We start from the raw sequence: 15,775 nt of genomic DNA, 5'->3' as shown, positions 1-15,775 counted from the left end.
AGTCGTTTTATATATTACAACAAATACACAGTATAAATAAAAAATAAAATGTATATATATTTAAAACCTCTTCGATTCCAAAAATAAATAAATAAAAAACAAGAAAGGAAAGCTAACTTCGGGCGGAGCCGAAGTTGATATACCCTTGCAGAATACTCTGTAAATTATATTCTCCAAAATTATTCATATGATGCATTCTTTATACTCATAAAAAATCCCAACTTCCTAACTTTAAAAACACCAAAGTTATGGCATTTCCAATCGTTCAGTTATATGGCAGCTATAGGATATAGTCGGCCGATCCTTATGAAATTTAATAGGTCGGATTGATTGGCTAAAAATAAAACCCATAAAAAATCCCAACATCCTAACTTTACAAACACCAAAGTTATAGCATTTCCGATCAATCAGTTATATGGCAGCTATAGGATATAGTCGGCCGTTCTGACATATATACTGCGTGCAAAGGAAAGAAGGGTGTGTGCAAAGTTTGAACTCGATAGCTTTAAAACTGAGAGACTAGTTTGCGTAGAAACAGACAGACGGACAGACGGACATGGCTATATCAACTCAGGAGGTGATCCTGATCAAGAATATATATTTATAGGGTCGGAGATGTCTCCTTCACTGCGTTGCACACTTTTGACCAAAATTATAAGGGTATAATAAAGGCAATGGCAACTAAGGATATCGAAGAGCTTAAACACAAACGAGATATTTGCATGAAAAGTATAAACCGAACGTATCGCAACTTAAATGACGGTAAAATTTCTTTTAATCCGTTTGAGCTAGAATGTCGATTAGAAATCCTAAATTCGCACATTGAAAATGCTTCACTTCTTCAAAACCAAATAGAAGTGAGAGATCCAAAAGATGTCTTTCGCGAAGAGTTGGAAGAGTGTGCAGTTTTAACAAAATCATTACTGATTTCAATGTTAAATAACGCTAAACGAAATACTGTAGAAAAATCCGCTCCGCAGGCAAGTCGCCCGCCTCAATGCCGCCTGCCGAACTTCGCTCTTCCAACATTTAGCGGAAAACACTCCGAATTTAAAAATTTTATAAGCCTTTTTGAAACTTTAGTTCACAAAGATGATACGCTACACGATATTGAGAAATGTAATCATTTAATTTCGTGTTTAGCTGGAGACGCTTTAGGAACAGTTAGGGCATTTCAAATCACTGCGGAAAATTATCCCAAAGCCCTTGCTAGCCTGAAGCGGGTGTACGATAATGATTGCCGTTTTTTTTTTTGACAACATATCGACACTTTTTAATTTGCAAAAAATTACTCAGCCCTCAGCTACAGCCTTGAGAACCCTCATCGACACAGTCAAAGCCCCTTATGATATACGCATTACTAATGCTATTTTAATACATTTGGTAATGAGCAAGGTCGATGCAGGAACTAAAAGAAAATGGGAAGAACAATTAGACTATACTTCGCTTCCACTTTGGAGCGAATGTGAGACGACATTGAACAGGCGTTACCAACATATGGTAGCGGAAGAGGCCTCAAAACCCAAAACTGTTCAGCAAGTCCAATCTAATCCTTAGAAGAATGGAAATAGGAGTTTTTCGTTTGTCGCTGCCAGTAACGACACGGTAAAATGCGTGTATTGCAACTCAGCTGAACATTAAATTGGAAACTGCGCTTCCTTCGCAGATCTAACAGTTCAGCAAAGATTCGATTTCGCTAAAAGAGCACCCTTGTGCATTAACTGCCTTCGAAAGGGACATACCGTCAAAAAATGCAAATCGAACAGATGCAGAGTGTGTAATTCCTCACACCATACGTTGCTGCACATATATTCCGCGAACACTAATCTCGCGTTGCCACCCCCTTCTCAGCCCACGCTCCATCCGCTTCGCATGTTTTGCATGCGACTGCATCGGATAGAGTCATTCTTGCAACTGCTATTTTGAGCGTTCAAACGAAAAGTGGCGAATTTGTCTTGGCTCGAGCGTTGCTCGACTCAGGATCACAAATAAACTTTGTGACCGATGAGCTCGCTCAGAGACTTATAATTTCAAGAGAGGAGGTTTACTTGAGTTAACGAGGCATTGGATGGGACTAATGCCCAAGCTACAAAAAAAATACACACGGTTGTGAAGTCGCGAGTAGGGAATAGCCAGTTGTCGTCCTATTTTTGGATCCAAAAAAATATTTTTGGTTATCATCCGGATCAAGCGGTGAGCACCAGAAGGTTGAGAGTGCCTGAATATATTCACTTGGCAGATAAATTTTTCTTCGAGCCCCAAAAAATAGATATGCTTATCGGTGCAGATACGTTCTTTGAACTTTTATCTATTGGCCAGATCAAGCAGGGGCCTGAACTTCCCATCTTACAAAAAATAGTTATTGGCTTGATAGTGTCTGGGAGATGTGCCTCTGAAGATAAAATAAAGGCTAACAAAATGGTACATCTCAGCTGCCAGGAGGAAGCGTTGGAGTCAATTGTCACAACCCTGCAGAAATTTTGGTCTGTGGAGGACCTGCCGCCCAATGCTAAAGTCCATACTCCTGAGCAGCAACTTTGTGAACAACACTTTGAGAAAAATACTCAAAGATTGTCGTCCGGTAGATTTTTGGTTCGTTTGCCTTTCAAATGTGACCCAAATTCTTTTCGCTCATCATACGAAGTTGCGAAACGTAGATTTTTGTCGCTAGAAAGGAAATTGTCAAAGGACAATTCGTTAAGGAAGATGTATATTGCGTTGAGGACCTGCAAGGCCTTCGAGACGAAGTTTCTCAGGTTTTGCAAGAGGCAGGATTTGAGCTGGCAAAGTGGTTTCAAACTGGCAAGAGTTATCCGCATCTGATAGCGCTGTAATGCCAGTTACGGCAGGCTCAGACGTAACTAAGACCCTTGGCGTGGTTTGGATACCGGTTAAAGATTACTTCCAATTTCGGTTGGTTGACTCTTTCCTGGATCTTCGCGCGACAAAACGAAATATTTTGTCGGTGAGCGACTTTTCGATCCACTTGTCCTCTTGTGTCCTTTAATCACAAGGGCAAAGATGTTGTTGCAGAAGCTGCGCTTCGAAAGTTAGATTAAGACGAGTCGCTACCAATGCAGTTGCTTATTTCATGGGATACCTTTAAAGCAACACTTCTGCAGCTGCCGAAAATTAAGGTATCGCGATTCGTCCACACAGATCCGCAAGTCCCGATTCAAATACATGGTCGAAAACTTTGCCTCGCCTTGAGCTGTGCGCAGCTAACCTTTTAGCAGATCTGTATAATCGTGTCAGGCCATTGCTAAATTGTCCAATTGAGAATCTTTTCCTATGGACAGACTCCGAGATCACATTACACTGGATCAAAACATATCCTTCGTCGTTGTCGGTTTTTGTATCAAACCGGGTCGCAGAGATTCAGGAGTGGTCGGAGAACGCATCTTGGAGACACGTTCCCACGAAAGTTAACCCAGCAGACATAGTATCCCGTGGATGTGACGTTGAGGAGCTTACAACGTTCATCTGGTTCGGCGGGCCTCTGCTCTTGCTGGACCCAGAAATGAATTGTCCTGTAAATCAACATTTCGAACTGCCGGCCGCAGTACTGTCGATGGAATTACGCAAATCGGCATTAGCTCTTGTAGTCAGCCCAGAGCCAAATTATCTGCTTCAGAAAATTGAAAACTTCTGAGAGTTTTCGTATGGGTTCTCCGCTTTATTCAAAGGTGCAGAAAAGGGACGAAGACCTTTGAAAAAAGTATTTCGCCAAGGGAACTGAATTTCGCTTTTGAGAAAATTGTTGAAGTTATCCAATTTCACGAATTCAGTGACGATATTAGTAAAATTTGGAAAAATAAACCGGTAGCAACGAATATTCAAAAGCTAAGTCCCTTTATTCAGGAGAATAAATTAAATTGGTGTTCCCCGACATTGCTACGAGTTGGGGTCGGTTATTGAATGCTCCTATCTCGTACGAAGCCAAATTCCCGTTGTTGCTGTTTAAAAGCTCATAATTCATCAGATCATATGTGTCATACCTGCACGTTACGAATTGTCACGCTGGCCCTGGAGCTCTTGTAAGTTGTCTGCTCGAGAAAGTATGGCTAGTCAATGCGCAAGAATACTGCCGACGAACAGTTCGATCGTGCATTCGCTGCTTTCGCTGTAAGCCGCAACTCTTGACGCAAATCATGGGGAACTTGACAGCAGATATACTTCGAGCTTTCCGCCCGTTTAACATCTGTGGCGTTGAATTTTGTGGCCTCTTTAGCACAACGTATCGTATCCGTGGCAAGCCACCGTACAAAACGTACGTGGCCTTGTTTGTCTGTTTTGTTTCTGACCTAACCACTGATGCTTTTCTGTTGGCTTTTCAAAGGTTCGTGAGTCGTCGCGGGATACCGGTGAAGGTGTGGTGCGACAACGCCACCAACTTCGTCGGAGCCAACCGGCACATGAGGGAGTTTCGAGCCCGTCTGGAGGAGCAGGGGGCGGGTATAGAAACATACGCATCAAAGAAAGGATGCGAGTTTGCGTTCATACCGCCCAGAGCAACGCACCTCGGCGGACTTTGGGAGGCAGGTGTGAAGTCTGCAAAGCACCTGTTCCTTCGGACGGTCGGCCAAATCCTCTTGACCGCGGAGGAGCTCGGAACTCTCCTCACCAGCGTGGAGGCCGTGCTCAACTCAAGACCTCTGGGAACCCTCAGCAACGACCCAAACGACGGCGAAGCCCTGACGCTCGGACATTGGCGGCCCCCTGTTGGCCCCACCTTCGGAAGCACTCCCGGACCAGATCAACCTGACCTGCTTGCGTCGATGGCGAGGTGTCTTGTCGCTCAAGCACAGGTTTTGGCAGCGATGGTCCCGGGAGTACATCTCCAGCCTACTGCAGAGGTCCAATTGGCACAAGGAGGAGCCAAACCTCGTCGCGGGAAAAATAGTCGTCGTCGCAGAGGACAACCTTCCACCCCAGCAGTGGAGGATCGGGCGAGTGGAAGCGGTTCACGCCGGCGCCGATAAAAAGGTTCGGGTGGCGGACGTTCGGACTCCGGAAGGACTACACCGGAGAGCAATATATCGGCTGGCGGAATTGCCGGCGTTGGGCTGAAGGACGTCGTCCCTTCAGAGGGGGCGGTCTTTGCGCACTTGGCGCGTTTATTTAAAATTCTAAAGTCTCTCTAGTTTTAAGGCGAGAGCGGGAGCCAATAAAGCTTTCGTTTGCTCTCGCGAATTCAGCCTGTCTCTCGACCCCCTTAGATAAGCATAGCTCTAAGAGATCATTATGGAAATTAAGATCAGTGTTAAATCGAATCCGATCAAGATCGCACTCCCTTTCGTCGCTAATATTCGCAAATAAAACAAGAAAGGAAAGCTAACTTCGGGCGGAGCCGAAGTTTATATACCCTTGCAGAATACTCTGTAAATTATATTCTCCAAAATTATTGATATGATGCATTCTTAATACTCATAAAAAATCCCAACTTCCTAACTTTAAAAACACCAAAGTTATGGCATTTCCAATCGTTCAGTTATATGACAGCTATAGGATATAGTCGGCCGATCCTTATGAAATATGGTAGATCGGATTGATTGGCCAAATATAAAACCCATAGGAAATCCCAGCTTCCTAACTTTACAAACACCAAAGTTATGGCATTTCCGATCGTTCAGTTATATGGCAGCTATAGGATATAGTCGGCCGATCCTTATGAAATATGGTAGATCGGATTGATTGGCCAAATATAAAACCCATAGGAAATCCCAGCTTCCTAACTTTACAAACACCAAAGTTATGGCATTTCCGATCGTTCAGTTATATGGCAGCTATAGGATATAGTCGGCCGATCCTTATGAAATTTGGTAGGTCGGATTGATTGGCCAAATATAAAACCCATAGTAAATCCCAGCTTCCTAACTTTACAAACACCAAAGTTATGGCATTTCCGATCAATCAGTTATATGGCAGCTATAGGATATAGTCGGCCGATCCTTATGAAATTTGGTAGGTCGGATTGATTGGCCAAATATAAAACCCATAGAAAATTTCAACTTCCTAACTTTACAAACACCAAAGTTATGGCATTTCCGATCAATCAGTTATATGGCAGCTATAGGATATAGTCGGCCGATCCCGGCCGTTCCGACATATATACTACGTGCAAAGGAAAGAAGGGTGTGTGCAAAGTTTCAACTCGATAGCTTTAAAACAGAGAGACTAGTTTGCGTAGAAACAGACAGACGGACAGACGGACATGGCTATATCAACTCAGGAGGTGATCCTGATCAAGAATATATATACTTTATAGGGTCGGAGATGTCTCCTTCACTGCGTTGCACACTTTTGACCAAAATTATAATACCCTCTGCAAGGGTATAAAAATCGTCGCTCTCTAATCAAAATCGCGTTTTTATACCCTTGCAGAGGGTATTATAAATTTGGTCAAAAGTGTGCAACGCAGTGAAGGAGATATCTCCGACCCTATAAAGTATATATATTCTTGATCAGGATCCCCTCCTGAGTTAATATAGCCATGTCCGTCTGTCTGTCCGTCTGTCTGTTTCTACGCGAACTAGTCTCTCAGTTTTGAAGATTTCGAATTGAAACTTTGCACACACCCTTCTTTCCTTTGCACGCAGTATATAAGTCGGAACGGCCGGGATCGGCCGACTATATCCTACAGCTGCCATATAACTGATTGATCGGAAATGCCATAACTCTGCTGTTTGTTAAGTTAGGAAGTTGGGACTCTCTATGGGTATTATATTTTGCCAATTAATCCGACCTACCAAATTTCATAAGGATCGGACGAATATATCTTATACCTGCCATATAACTGATTGATCGGAAATGCCATAACTTTAGTGTTTGTTAAGTTAGGAAGTTGGGATTTACTATGGGTTTTATTTTTGCCCAATCAATCCGACATATCAAATTTCATTAGGATCGGCCGACTATATTCTATAGCTGCCATATACATAACTGAACGATTGGAAATGCCATAACTTTGGTGTTTTTAAAGTTAGGAAGTTGGGATTTTTTATGAGTATTAAGAATGCATCATATGAATAATTTTGGAGAATATAATTTGCAGAATATTCTGCAAGGGTATTTAAACTTCGGCTTCGCCCGAAGTTAGCTTTCCTTTCTTGTTATTAATACAAATTAGTATTAAATTTTTAGTTGAACAGATCCATCAAGCTGTCCCCTCCTCCTCTATCTGGGCTTATTTAAAGCCAGAATTTGACCTTGGTCAGAAAAGGTCATGTACTTCGCCGTGTCTGGATAAGGACGAGGCATACCATTGAAATGGCAAGGTGGAAGGCTACTGTGTCGGGGCTAAGAAAAGTCCTCCTTGAATTTCCAGACAACTGTCTCCTGTCCGTCCTGTAGACGAAGATGAGGTGCGTGCGACTGGTTACTACTAAAGCTCCTGGCATGGACGCGATTGATGGCAAAGTAGCAAAGGCTCTTCCTAGCTCAGTCATTGCGCAGCTCTGTCTCCGCTTTAATACTTGCCTGGACCTTGGTCAATGTCCATCACCTTGGAAACGTGCATTAGTCACAATGGTGGCAAAATAAGGAAAAGACCCATGCCGCCCAGAATCTTTTAGGCCGATTAGTTTGCTGTCCACTTTCTCCAAGATTTTTGAGCGGATCAGGCTTGATAGACTTCTAGCTATTAAAACCTTTGAAGACTCACATCCAACCCACCTGTTTGGTTTCCGTAGTTTACAATGTTCTCGGTGCTTTCGAAGATCACCGTTAATGCTCTGCCGTTTTTCTCGATGTTCTACAGGCCTTTGACAGGGTTTGGCACGAAGGATTGTTCTACAAGCTAATTGACTGAGAGACTCTGGAAGCTCTTTATATCGTTCCTAGATAACAGTGATGTAGCTGACAAATTGATCGAGTTCACACTACTGGGTCGAAGGCGCCTCCGTAGACGACACCCGGCAGTTTTATGGCTTCTCGGCCGTGACAGACACGGGCGTCTTCTATAACCACACATCTTCATTAACTTATATCCGGCTATGCCCACATCTGATTTGCCCAAAAAGGGAGCACTCGCTACCCGCTTTTATTTTGGGATCTTGAGAAATTATTTATTGAGATATAGTTCCTAGTTTATTATACCCTTGCAGAGGGTATTATAATTTCAGTCAAAAGTTTGCAACGCAGTGAAGGAGACATTTCCGACCCTATAAAGTATATTTATTCTTGATCAGCATCACCAGGAGAGTCGATCTAGCCATGTCCGTCTGTCCGTCCGTCTGTCCGTCCGTCCGTTTCTACGCAAACTAGTCCCTCAGTTTTAAAGCTATCTGCTTGAAACTTTCCCAAAAGTTGTCTTTCTATTGCAGGTAGTATATAAGTCGGAACGACCCGGATCGGGTGACTATATCATATAGCTGTCATATAACTGAACGATCGGAAAAGCCATAACTTTGGTGTTTTTAAAGTTAAGAAGTTGGGATTTTCTATGGGTTTTATTTTTGGCAAATCAATACGACCTACCAAATTTCATAAGGATCGGCCGACTATATCTTATAGCTGCCATATAACTGAACGATTGCAAATGTCATAACTTTGGTGTTTTTAAAGTTAGGAAGCTGGGACTTTTTATGAGTATTAAGAATGCATCATATGAATATTCTGCAAGGGTATATCAACTTCGGCTCCGCCCGAAGTTAGCTTTCCTTTCATGTTTATTTTATTACTTCCTCTTTTCCGCCTCTAATCACGATCACTCTATTCTTTTTACGCCTTGACATTGCGATCTTGATCCTCCAGAACTATGTACCGGGCGAATTGATCTAGCCATATCCGTCTGAACGTCTGTCTCTCCGTTTCTACGCAAACTAGTCCGTCAGTTTTAAAGCTATTTGGATGAAACTTGGCCAAAAGTCTTTTTATACCCTTGCAGAGGGTAATTTTGCTCAAAAGTGTGCAACGCAGTGAAGGAGACATTTCCGACCCTATAAAGTATATATATTCTTGATCAGGATCGCCTCCTGAGCTGATATAAGCATGTCCGTCTGTCTGTTTCTATGAACAATTTAAAAATGGGGGAAATTCAATTATAATTTCGTTTCGTTTCGTAACATCTATCATAAACTCCAAGATTCCAGAATTACAGTTTAATTTATTTTTTTAAATCATTGTATCAAAATTGTAATTGGCTTGCCGAACTTTGCTTCACTTTTTGATAACAATTGAGAATTCCAACCCTTAGAAACAATTACATATACAAATGAATAGAAAATAATTACATATTGAACTACATTGTCCAATTGATTGCTGTATTTTCTAAAAATATAACTTTCTCCTGGTATTGAAAAAAAAACAACGAGAAAGACAGACGGACAAGGATAGATCAATTTGGATATTGGTTCTGATCAAGAATATATATACTTTATTTTGTTGACAACGGTTACTTCTACTTTTCAACGAATACAAAATAAACTTTTACTATACCAGTAACGTGTTTTAAAAATGGTTAAGCCCTGACTTAATTAAAACTATTTTGTTCAATTATTTTTTAATTAAAATTTTTACTTACCGCATTGCAACTGTTTATGTCCGATATTTCACCCCTTTCAATAAAGTCAATCACCTTTTTAATGTCCCCGCTGCGAGCAGCACGTAGAAATGATATCGTTGCGTCGTTCTGTAAATAAAAATGGAGCTTTAGAGATTATTTTATCGAGAGAGTGTTGTAGTTTGGGACCGTCTCTATGTTGGAGCTGTCAACAAAGTTCAATTTTTTTAATGTATGGTTTTATGGTAACTAAAATTTCAGCAAATGTGTTTTAAAATGAGCCAGATTTAACATTTGACTATCAACTACCATTTTTCACCATAACCATATGAACCTAAAACAATTAGTAATGTAAGCATCGAAATCGAAGTGTAATCGTTTTGTAATGACTGCTAGGGATACTTCGGATTGCCTTTCAACAAGATAGGCAGTATTTTAATATCACCAAAACCCAAAGAACACGAAATAAACATTAAAAACAACAAAGCTATACTTTAAATATTTTTTCCAATTGTTCTTTTGGGAGCTATATGATATAGTCGTCCGATCCGTCTCGTTCCGACATATATACTACCTACAATAAAAAGACAACTTTGAGAAAGTTATAGCTTTAAAACTGAGGGACTAGACGGACTGACGGGACTGACGGACAGACAGATGGACGGACGGACAAGTGGACGGAAAGACGAACATGGCTAGATCGACTCCCCTGGTGATGCTGAACAAGAATATATATACTTTATAGGGTCAAAAATGTATCCTTCATGGCGTTGCAAACTTTTGACTGAAATTATAATAACCTCTGCAAGGGTATAATTAGTATTATTCATCCATATAATGCATACCCAATTATGTAATTTTAGGGGTATGAATTTATTTTATTTTATTTTATTTTATTTCTATAAACACACAAAAAGTCAAAATCAAAGAAATTTTTCAAAAGTTGCGTCAGATCTGATAAACATATACAGTTGCGAAATAATAATAGGACCACTACATCGCGCTACCTTTATTGTAAAAACGAGAAAGGAAGAAAATTTCGGCAAGCCGAAGTTTATATACCCTTGCAGCTATTACAAATCGACCAGATTTCGATTTCTATGCCTGTATTACCAAAAACAATGAAGCTATGTCGTTTTTGCGCTGCATTTTGCCATCGTTTCTATGGCAGCTATATGATATTGTTGTCCGATTTTAATTTAATTAAAACCGTAATTCCATAATATTTAAATCCCAAAGAACAAAAAAAAATTAAAAATAAAAAAATGTATAATTTGTATACCCTTGCAGAGGGTATTATAATTTTGGTCAGAAGTTTGTAACGCAGTGAAGGAGACGTTTAAGACCCTATAATGTATATATTCTTGATCAGAATCAATAGGGGAGTCGATATAGCCATGTCCATCTGTCCGTCTGTTTCAATACCGTTTGCGAGCTCAGTTTAAAAACTAGCGATTTGAAACTTTCACAGTCGTCCTAAAACAAATGTACGCAGATCAAGTTTGAAAACCGCCCCGATCGGATGTCTATATGCTATAGCTCCCATAGGAACAATCGGAAACTTGGAAGAATAGAAGATATTTCGCGCAGTGTAAAAGCTATTGACATGAATCTTTCCAAATCGTAATTTTTTATGCATACCTTGATCAAGGTAATAGCGCGTGCCGATCGGACGTCTATATCCTATAGCTCCCATAACAACAATAGGGTGAAATCGGTCCAAATTTGATGTTTTGCAGAATATTTCACGCAGTGTGTAAGCTATTGACATACATTTTTTCCATGTCTTATTTATTTACGCATATCTTGATCAGGTTAAAGGCGCTTACCGATCGGACGTCTATATCTTATAGCTTCCGTAGGAAAAATTGTTAAAGGCTGCGATAATATCCCTCTTTTTCTATTTTTATATGACATTTTTGCAGACGAAAAGCTGAAACTATGCAAATCTAGTTTATTTATGTATACCTTATTCCTTTCGCTTCTTTTTCAATTTTAGCAATTTCGGCAAAGTCTGCCAGGGTATTAAAACTTCGGCTTGCCGAAGCTAGCTTCCGTCCTCTTTTTTTTTGTTAATTTGATTGCGATTCTATTTTAAAGACGGAATTCGATGAAAAACACAGCTATATGATATTGTTCTCCGAATTTAATTTAAATAAAACCGTAATTCCATAATATTTAAATATTACCAAATCCCAAAGAACAACAAAAAAGACAACAAATTAAAATTTTTTGGAAATGTTTTATCCGATTGTTCTTATGAGAGCTATATGATATCGTCGCCCGATCCGGCTCGTTCCAACTTATATACTACCTGCAATAGGAAGACAAGCAGATAGATTAATAACAGAGGGACTAAAATTATAATACCCTCTGCAAGGGTTTATTGACGAAATGTATGGAGTTAAACGTTTCACAAAAAAAAATATTTTACATTTACACAAGGAGGGTCTATAATTGAATATAAGACGGGCTGTCCGATATCGCAAGAGAAATTTACTATCGTGTAGTACATTCTCGTAGACGGCTACGGTCCGAAATTTCGAATCGGACTCGTAGTTTTGTTTTGACTGCGTGTGGAATCGGAAGTGTCCGCGGATTTTAAAAAAATGGAGAAAGAGCAATATCGGTCTGTGATTCGATTCTTGTTTTTGGAAGGGAAATCGCACAGCGAAATCAAAGTGCGCTTGGATGCTGCCCCATCCACCATATTCTCCAGATTTGGCCCCGTATGACTTCTTTTTGTTTTTAAACTTGAAAAAGTCACTCGCTGGGCAGAAATTTGCGTCGAATGAGGAGGTCGTCGCCACCACAGAGGGCTATTTTGCAGACCTTGAGAAAACGTATTTTTCAGACGGGTTAAAGAAGTTGGAGCATCGCTAGGTCAACTGTATCGAGCTAAAAGGAGATTATGTTGAGAAATAAATCGCCACTTTTCCAAAATTTTCGTTTTTCTTTTGGAGGATAAGTACTTATCGGACCACCCTCGTATTTGTGGGATGTTCGATAGAAGTCCTCCAAATATAAGAAACACTTCTATCTTTCTTTCTCGAATAAAATCCGTTCTGGCCGTCTTAAATCATTAACAAGCAGAGAAGAGAGGAAAATCCTTGAGGAAAACAGGAAAAACCTGCATCTATCGGCTTCAAAAATTAATACCTCCATATCCACATCCGTAGGAACAAACGTATTCACTGAAACTGTCTGAAGAATCATTAACAAGTAAAGAAGAGAGGGAAACAGGAAAAACCGTAATCCATCGGCTTCAAAAATGAATACCGCCATATCCACATCCGTAAGAACAAACGTATTTAAACAATTTCCTTGGGAGATACCGTGGAAAGAATCTCTTATCCATTAATATATCAAAGCGGTGTTTTCCCCAAACCTATTCAGACCAGAATTTTGAGTACCGGGAACAATAAATATTTAGTGATGAAAGCAAATTTAATGTATTTGGATCTAATGGAGTGAGAAAAGTGTGTCGAAAGCACCGCGCTAACTTAAGTTAAGGGGGAATGGTTAATTCAGCCAAAAAGGCCTATTTTCATGAATTTTGTCACACGATACTGTTAATGTCAGATAATTTTTTTATAAGCATATCAAAGTACAACATTTAAACCAAGTTTTCACAAATTTTCATAGAAAAAAAAATGAGCCGTTTGCAGCCAAGCTACGTAAGCGCCTCCAAGAAAAAAGGTTTTGCGGTGAACAGCATAACTCGTTACTGAGTCATCAGAAAAAAATAATTGTTTATTAGTTAAGATGTTTCTAAAGGTAACTACGTTGAGTTTTTTTTTATTCAGTTTTTGGATTTTTGGTAACACTTTGAAGTCAAAAACTAGATTTTAGCCTAAAAATTCGATATGTTAGTTATTATAAAATAAAAAATAATCAGTAAAAAAAACTCGACGTTAGTACCTGAAGATTTAGGAACAGAAATTGTGTGTAAATTTTCAAAACGATTCGTCCAGTAGATTTTGCAGGATCGTGTTCACCGACTTTAAAATTGCAACTTTTCAGGAGAGCGTTTTGAAGTTTTGGACATCCAAAAATCGCATAGAAAACGAGCTAACTCACCTATGTTCAACTGCCTATAACTTCAGAAGTTTTACTCGGAACAATATCAAATTTTACCGCAATATTCTTCAAGTGTTGTGCATTCAGAAAAAAAAATAGAAAAAAATAGGCAAGCCGGAGGAAACTTTGTTTTTATAAACGGAATTATGAATGCTGAAGCATATCTAAATATATTAAAGACAAATTTACACTCCAGTGACAAGTTACTTTTCCAATAGGACAATGATCCCAAACACACGAAAGTCACTTGGAAAGTCGAGATGTGGCTGTTGCACAACACTAAACAGATTACATCGCCTACAGAGACACCAGACTTCAACCCTTTTAAAAATCTTTGGTTCCACTTCAAGCTAAAAGTCCAGGAACATAAGATTTCTTCTAAGAACGTACTAAAAAGATTTTCTCTAAGGAATGGTCGAATATTTCTGAAGTCAGGTGCCAAAAATTAGTGGATTCAATGCCGAGTCGCTTACAAGCTACATATTAAGGAAAACAATGGCTTACAAACAAAATACTGAATATAAAAACAAATAATATTTAATACTTAACGACATTTGGTAGTCCTAATGATTTCCAAATATTTTTGTTAATATTAAATATTTTTGTTTAAACAATAAATAAAATAATCAATTTGATACTTAATCATTAAAAAATACATGCATTTAATTCATGGGATACCTCGCAGTGTGACTCACTGTATGTGTTCAACTCAACGTCTTTAAGTTTAATTGAATCAATTAAGTCAGAATTATTATTTTTTCGACCGATACCATTTTAGAAATTGTTGATTTTAGAAGAAAAATAAAATGGAATACATTTCTTGTGTTTAGATCTTCAAAATATTCTAACATTGTTCGAACTGCAGAAGCGAAATAATAACTAGTATTAAAAGGTGATGGCTCTATTTTTAATTTCGCCTCAACTGTATGTGCATACGTGCAAATGTTGGAATATTCAAAAAATTCGTCGGGCATTAATTAACTTAAACTATGTGTATAACACTATTGTACACATCCAGATATTGCTAATCTGCCCATGTATGGACATATGTAATATGTATTGCTGTTTCTTGTTTATAAAAAAAAAGGATTTATTATTGTTTACCTGTTTTATATTTCCATTAATTTGGTCTGAGGTCATCCCGTTATTCATACTCGTTGTTTGAACACAAGTTTCACTAGTTGCTTTAATTTTGTTCTCAACTCGTACCTCATCAAGTGTCATGATTGAGGTTCAAGGCCTGAAAATGACATGAAAATTCAATATATATATGTACATATATGCATATGCATAGAAATAAAAAAACTGGGTATATTTTTATTTGTTTATGTTTGTGCAGTAACTTTTCTTTAGATGTGCAAATTAATTTATGTATACGCATATAAACATTTGTATGTGAGAAGAATATACTTGTATGTATGTATGTAAATATTTTTGTAAGATTTTTGGCTATTTTGAAGACAATACAGTATGTAGGGAACATGTCCGTAAAGCACAATGACATCCATTTTTACATGATATATGAATGTACATATTTAATGTTATTGTTGAAACTTTTTAGTTTTACTGAACGATTGGTGGAATGACGTCATCAAATAAAACTCTTGTCCCGTTATTAAAAAATGGTTTAATATAAATGAAACACAAATATTATATAATAATTAATACACTATCTATGGATAATTAGATATATATTTACAACTATCAAAACGAATGCGTTACTAATTTTGGAGAAAGTAGTTCGATAATAAACATACTTATCGTTTTTGTACCATAACCAAATTCCTTCAATACAATCAGTGCTGCCCGATTCGTACACTTTTCCAGTAAAATCTAGCTTTTTTTATACTATTAGGGATATCCATATGTACATATATGTATATTCATTTTACATAAAGCCAAAGATGCATGAAAAATTCACCCAGAGTTCACTAAATGCGTGTGTCAAGTTATAAACAGATTTTTCATCTCACCAAAAGCCAAAAAAAGGCCAAAAGCGACGAAAGCTTACTTAAAACTACACTACATGTTTAAGCCTAGTACTCAGATAAACGAAAACTGTCCGCCAGTCATGAGAGAGAGCGAGAGGCAAACAGCTGGCGTTCACTTTTCGGCAGGCTTTTTTTACCTCGGTACTCAGATCGACGAAAAAATACTAAAAAATTGCATAGCGTTGCCAGTCTGCGGAAATTA

At 38.7% G+C, this 15,775-nt stretch overlaps 1 protein-coding gene across 1 annotated transcript in view; it reads right to left on the bottom strand.

Annotated features, from left to right (window-relative positions):
* LOC108039407 (ankyrin-3) overlaps positions 1–15,056 on the bottom strand; it is a 29,036-nt gene extending 13,980 nt beyond the window's left edge. Inside the window, exons 1-3 of the mRNA XM_017116419.2 lie at positions 14,993–15,056; positions 14,687–14,822; positions 9,524–9,631 (exon numbers count right to left, since the gene is read on the bottom strand). Coding sequence (XP_016971908.1) covers positions 9,524–9,631; positions 14,687–14,806 — 228 coding nt within the window. The 5' untranslated portion in view covers positions 14,807–14,822; positions 14,993–15,056. The remainder of the gene's footprint in view (positions 1–9,523; positions 9,632–14,686; positions 14,823–14,992) is intronic.
* Between the last annotated feature and the right edge of the window lie 719 nt (positions 15,057–15,775).

This window comes from Drosophila rhopaloa, unplaced genomic scaffold (genome assembly GCF_018152115.1).
Source record: "Drosophila rhopaloa isolate 14029-0021.01 unplaced genomic scaffold, ASM1815211v1 contig_203, whole genome shotgun sequence".
Classification (NCBI taxonomy): Eukaryota; Metazoa; Arthropoda; class Insecta; order Diptera; family Drosophilidae; genus Drosophila; species Drosophila rhopaloa.
This window is presented reverse-complemented; position numbering and strand designations above follow the sequence as displayed.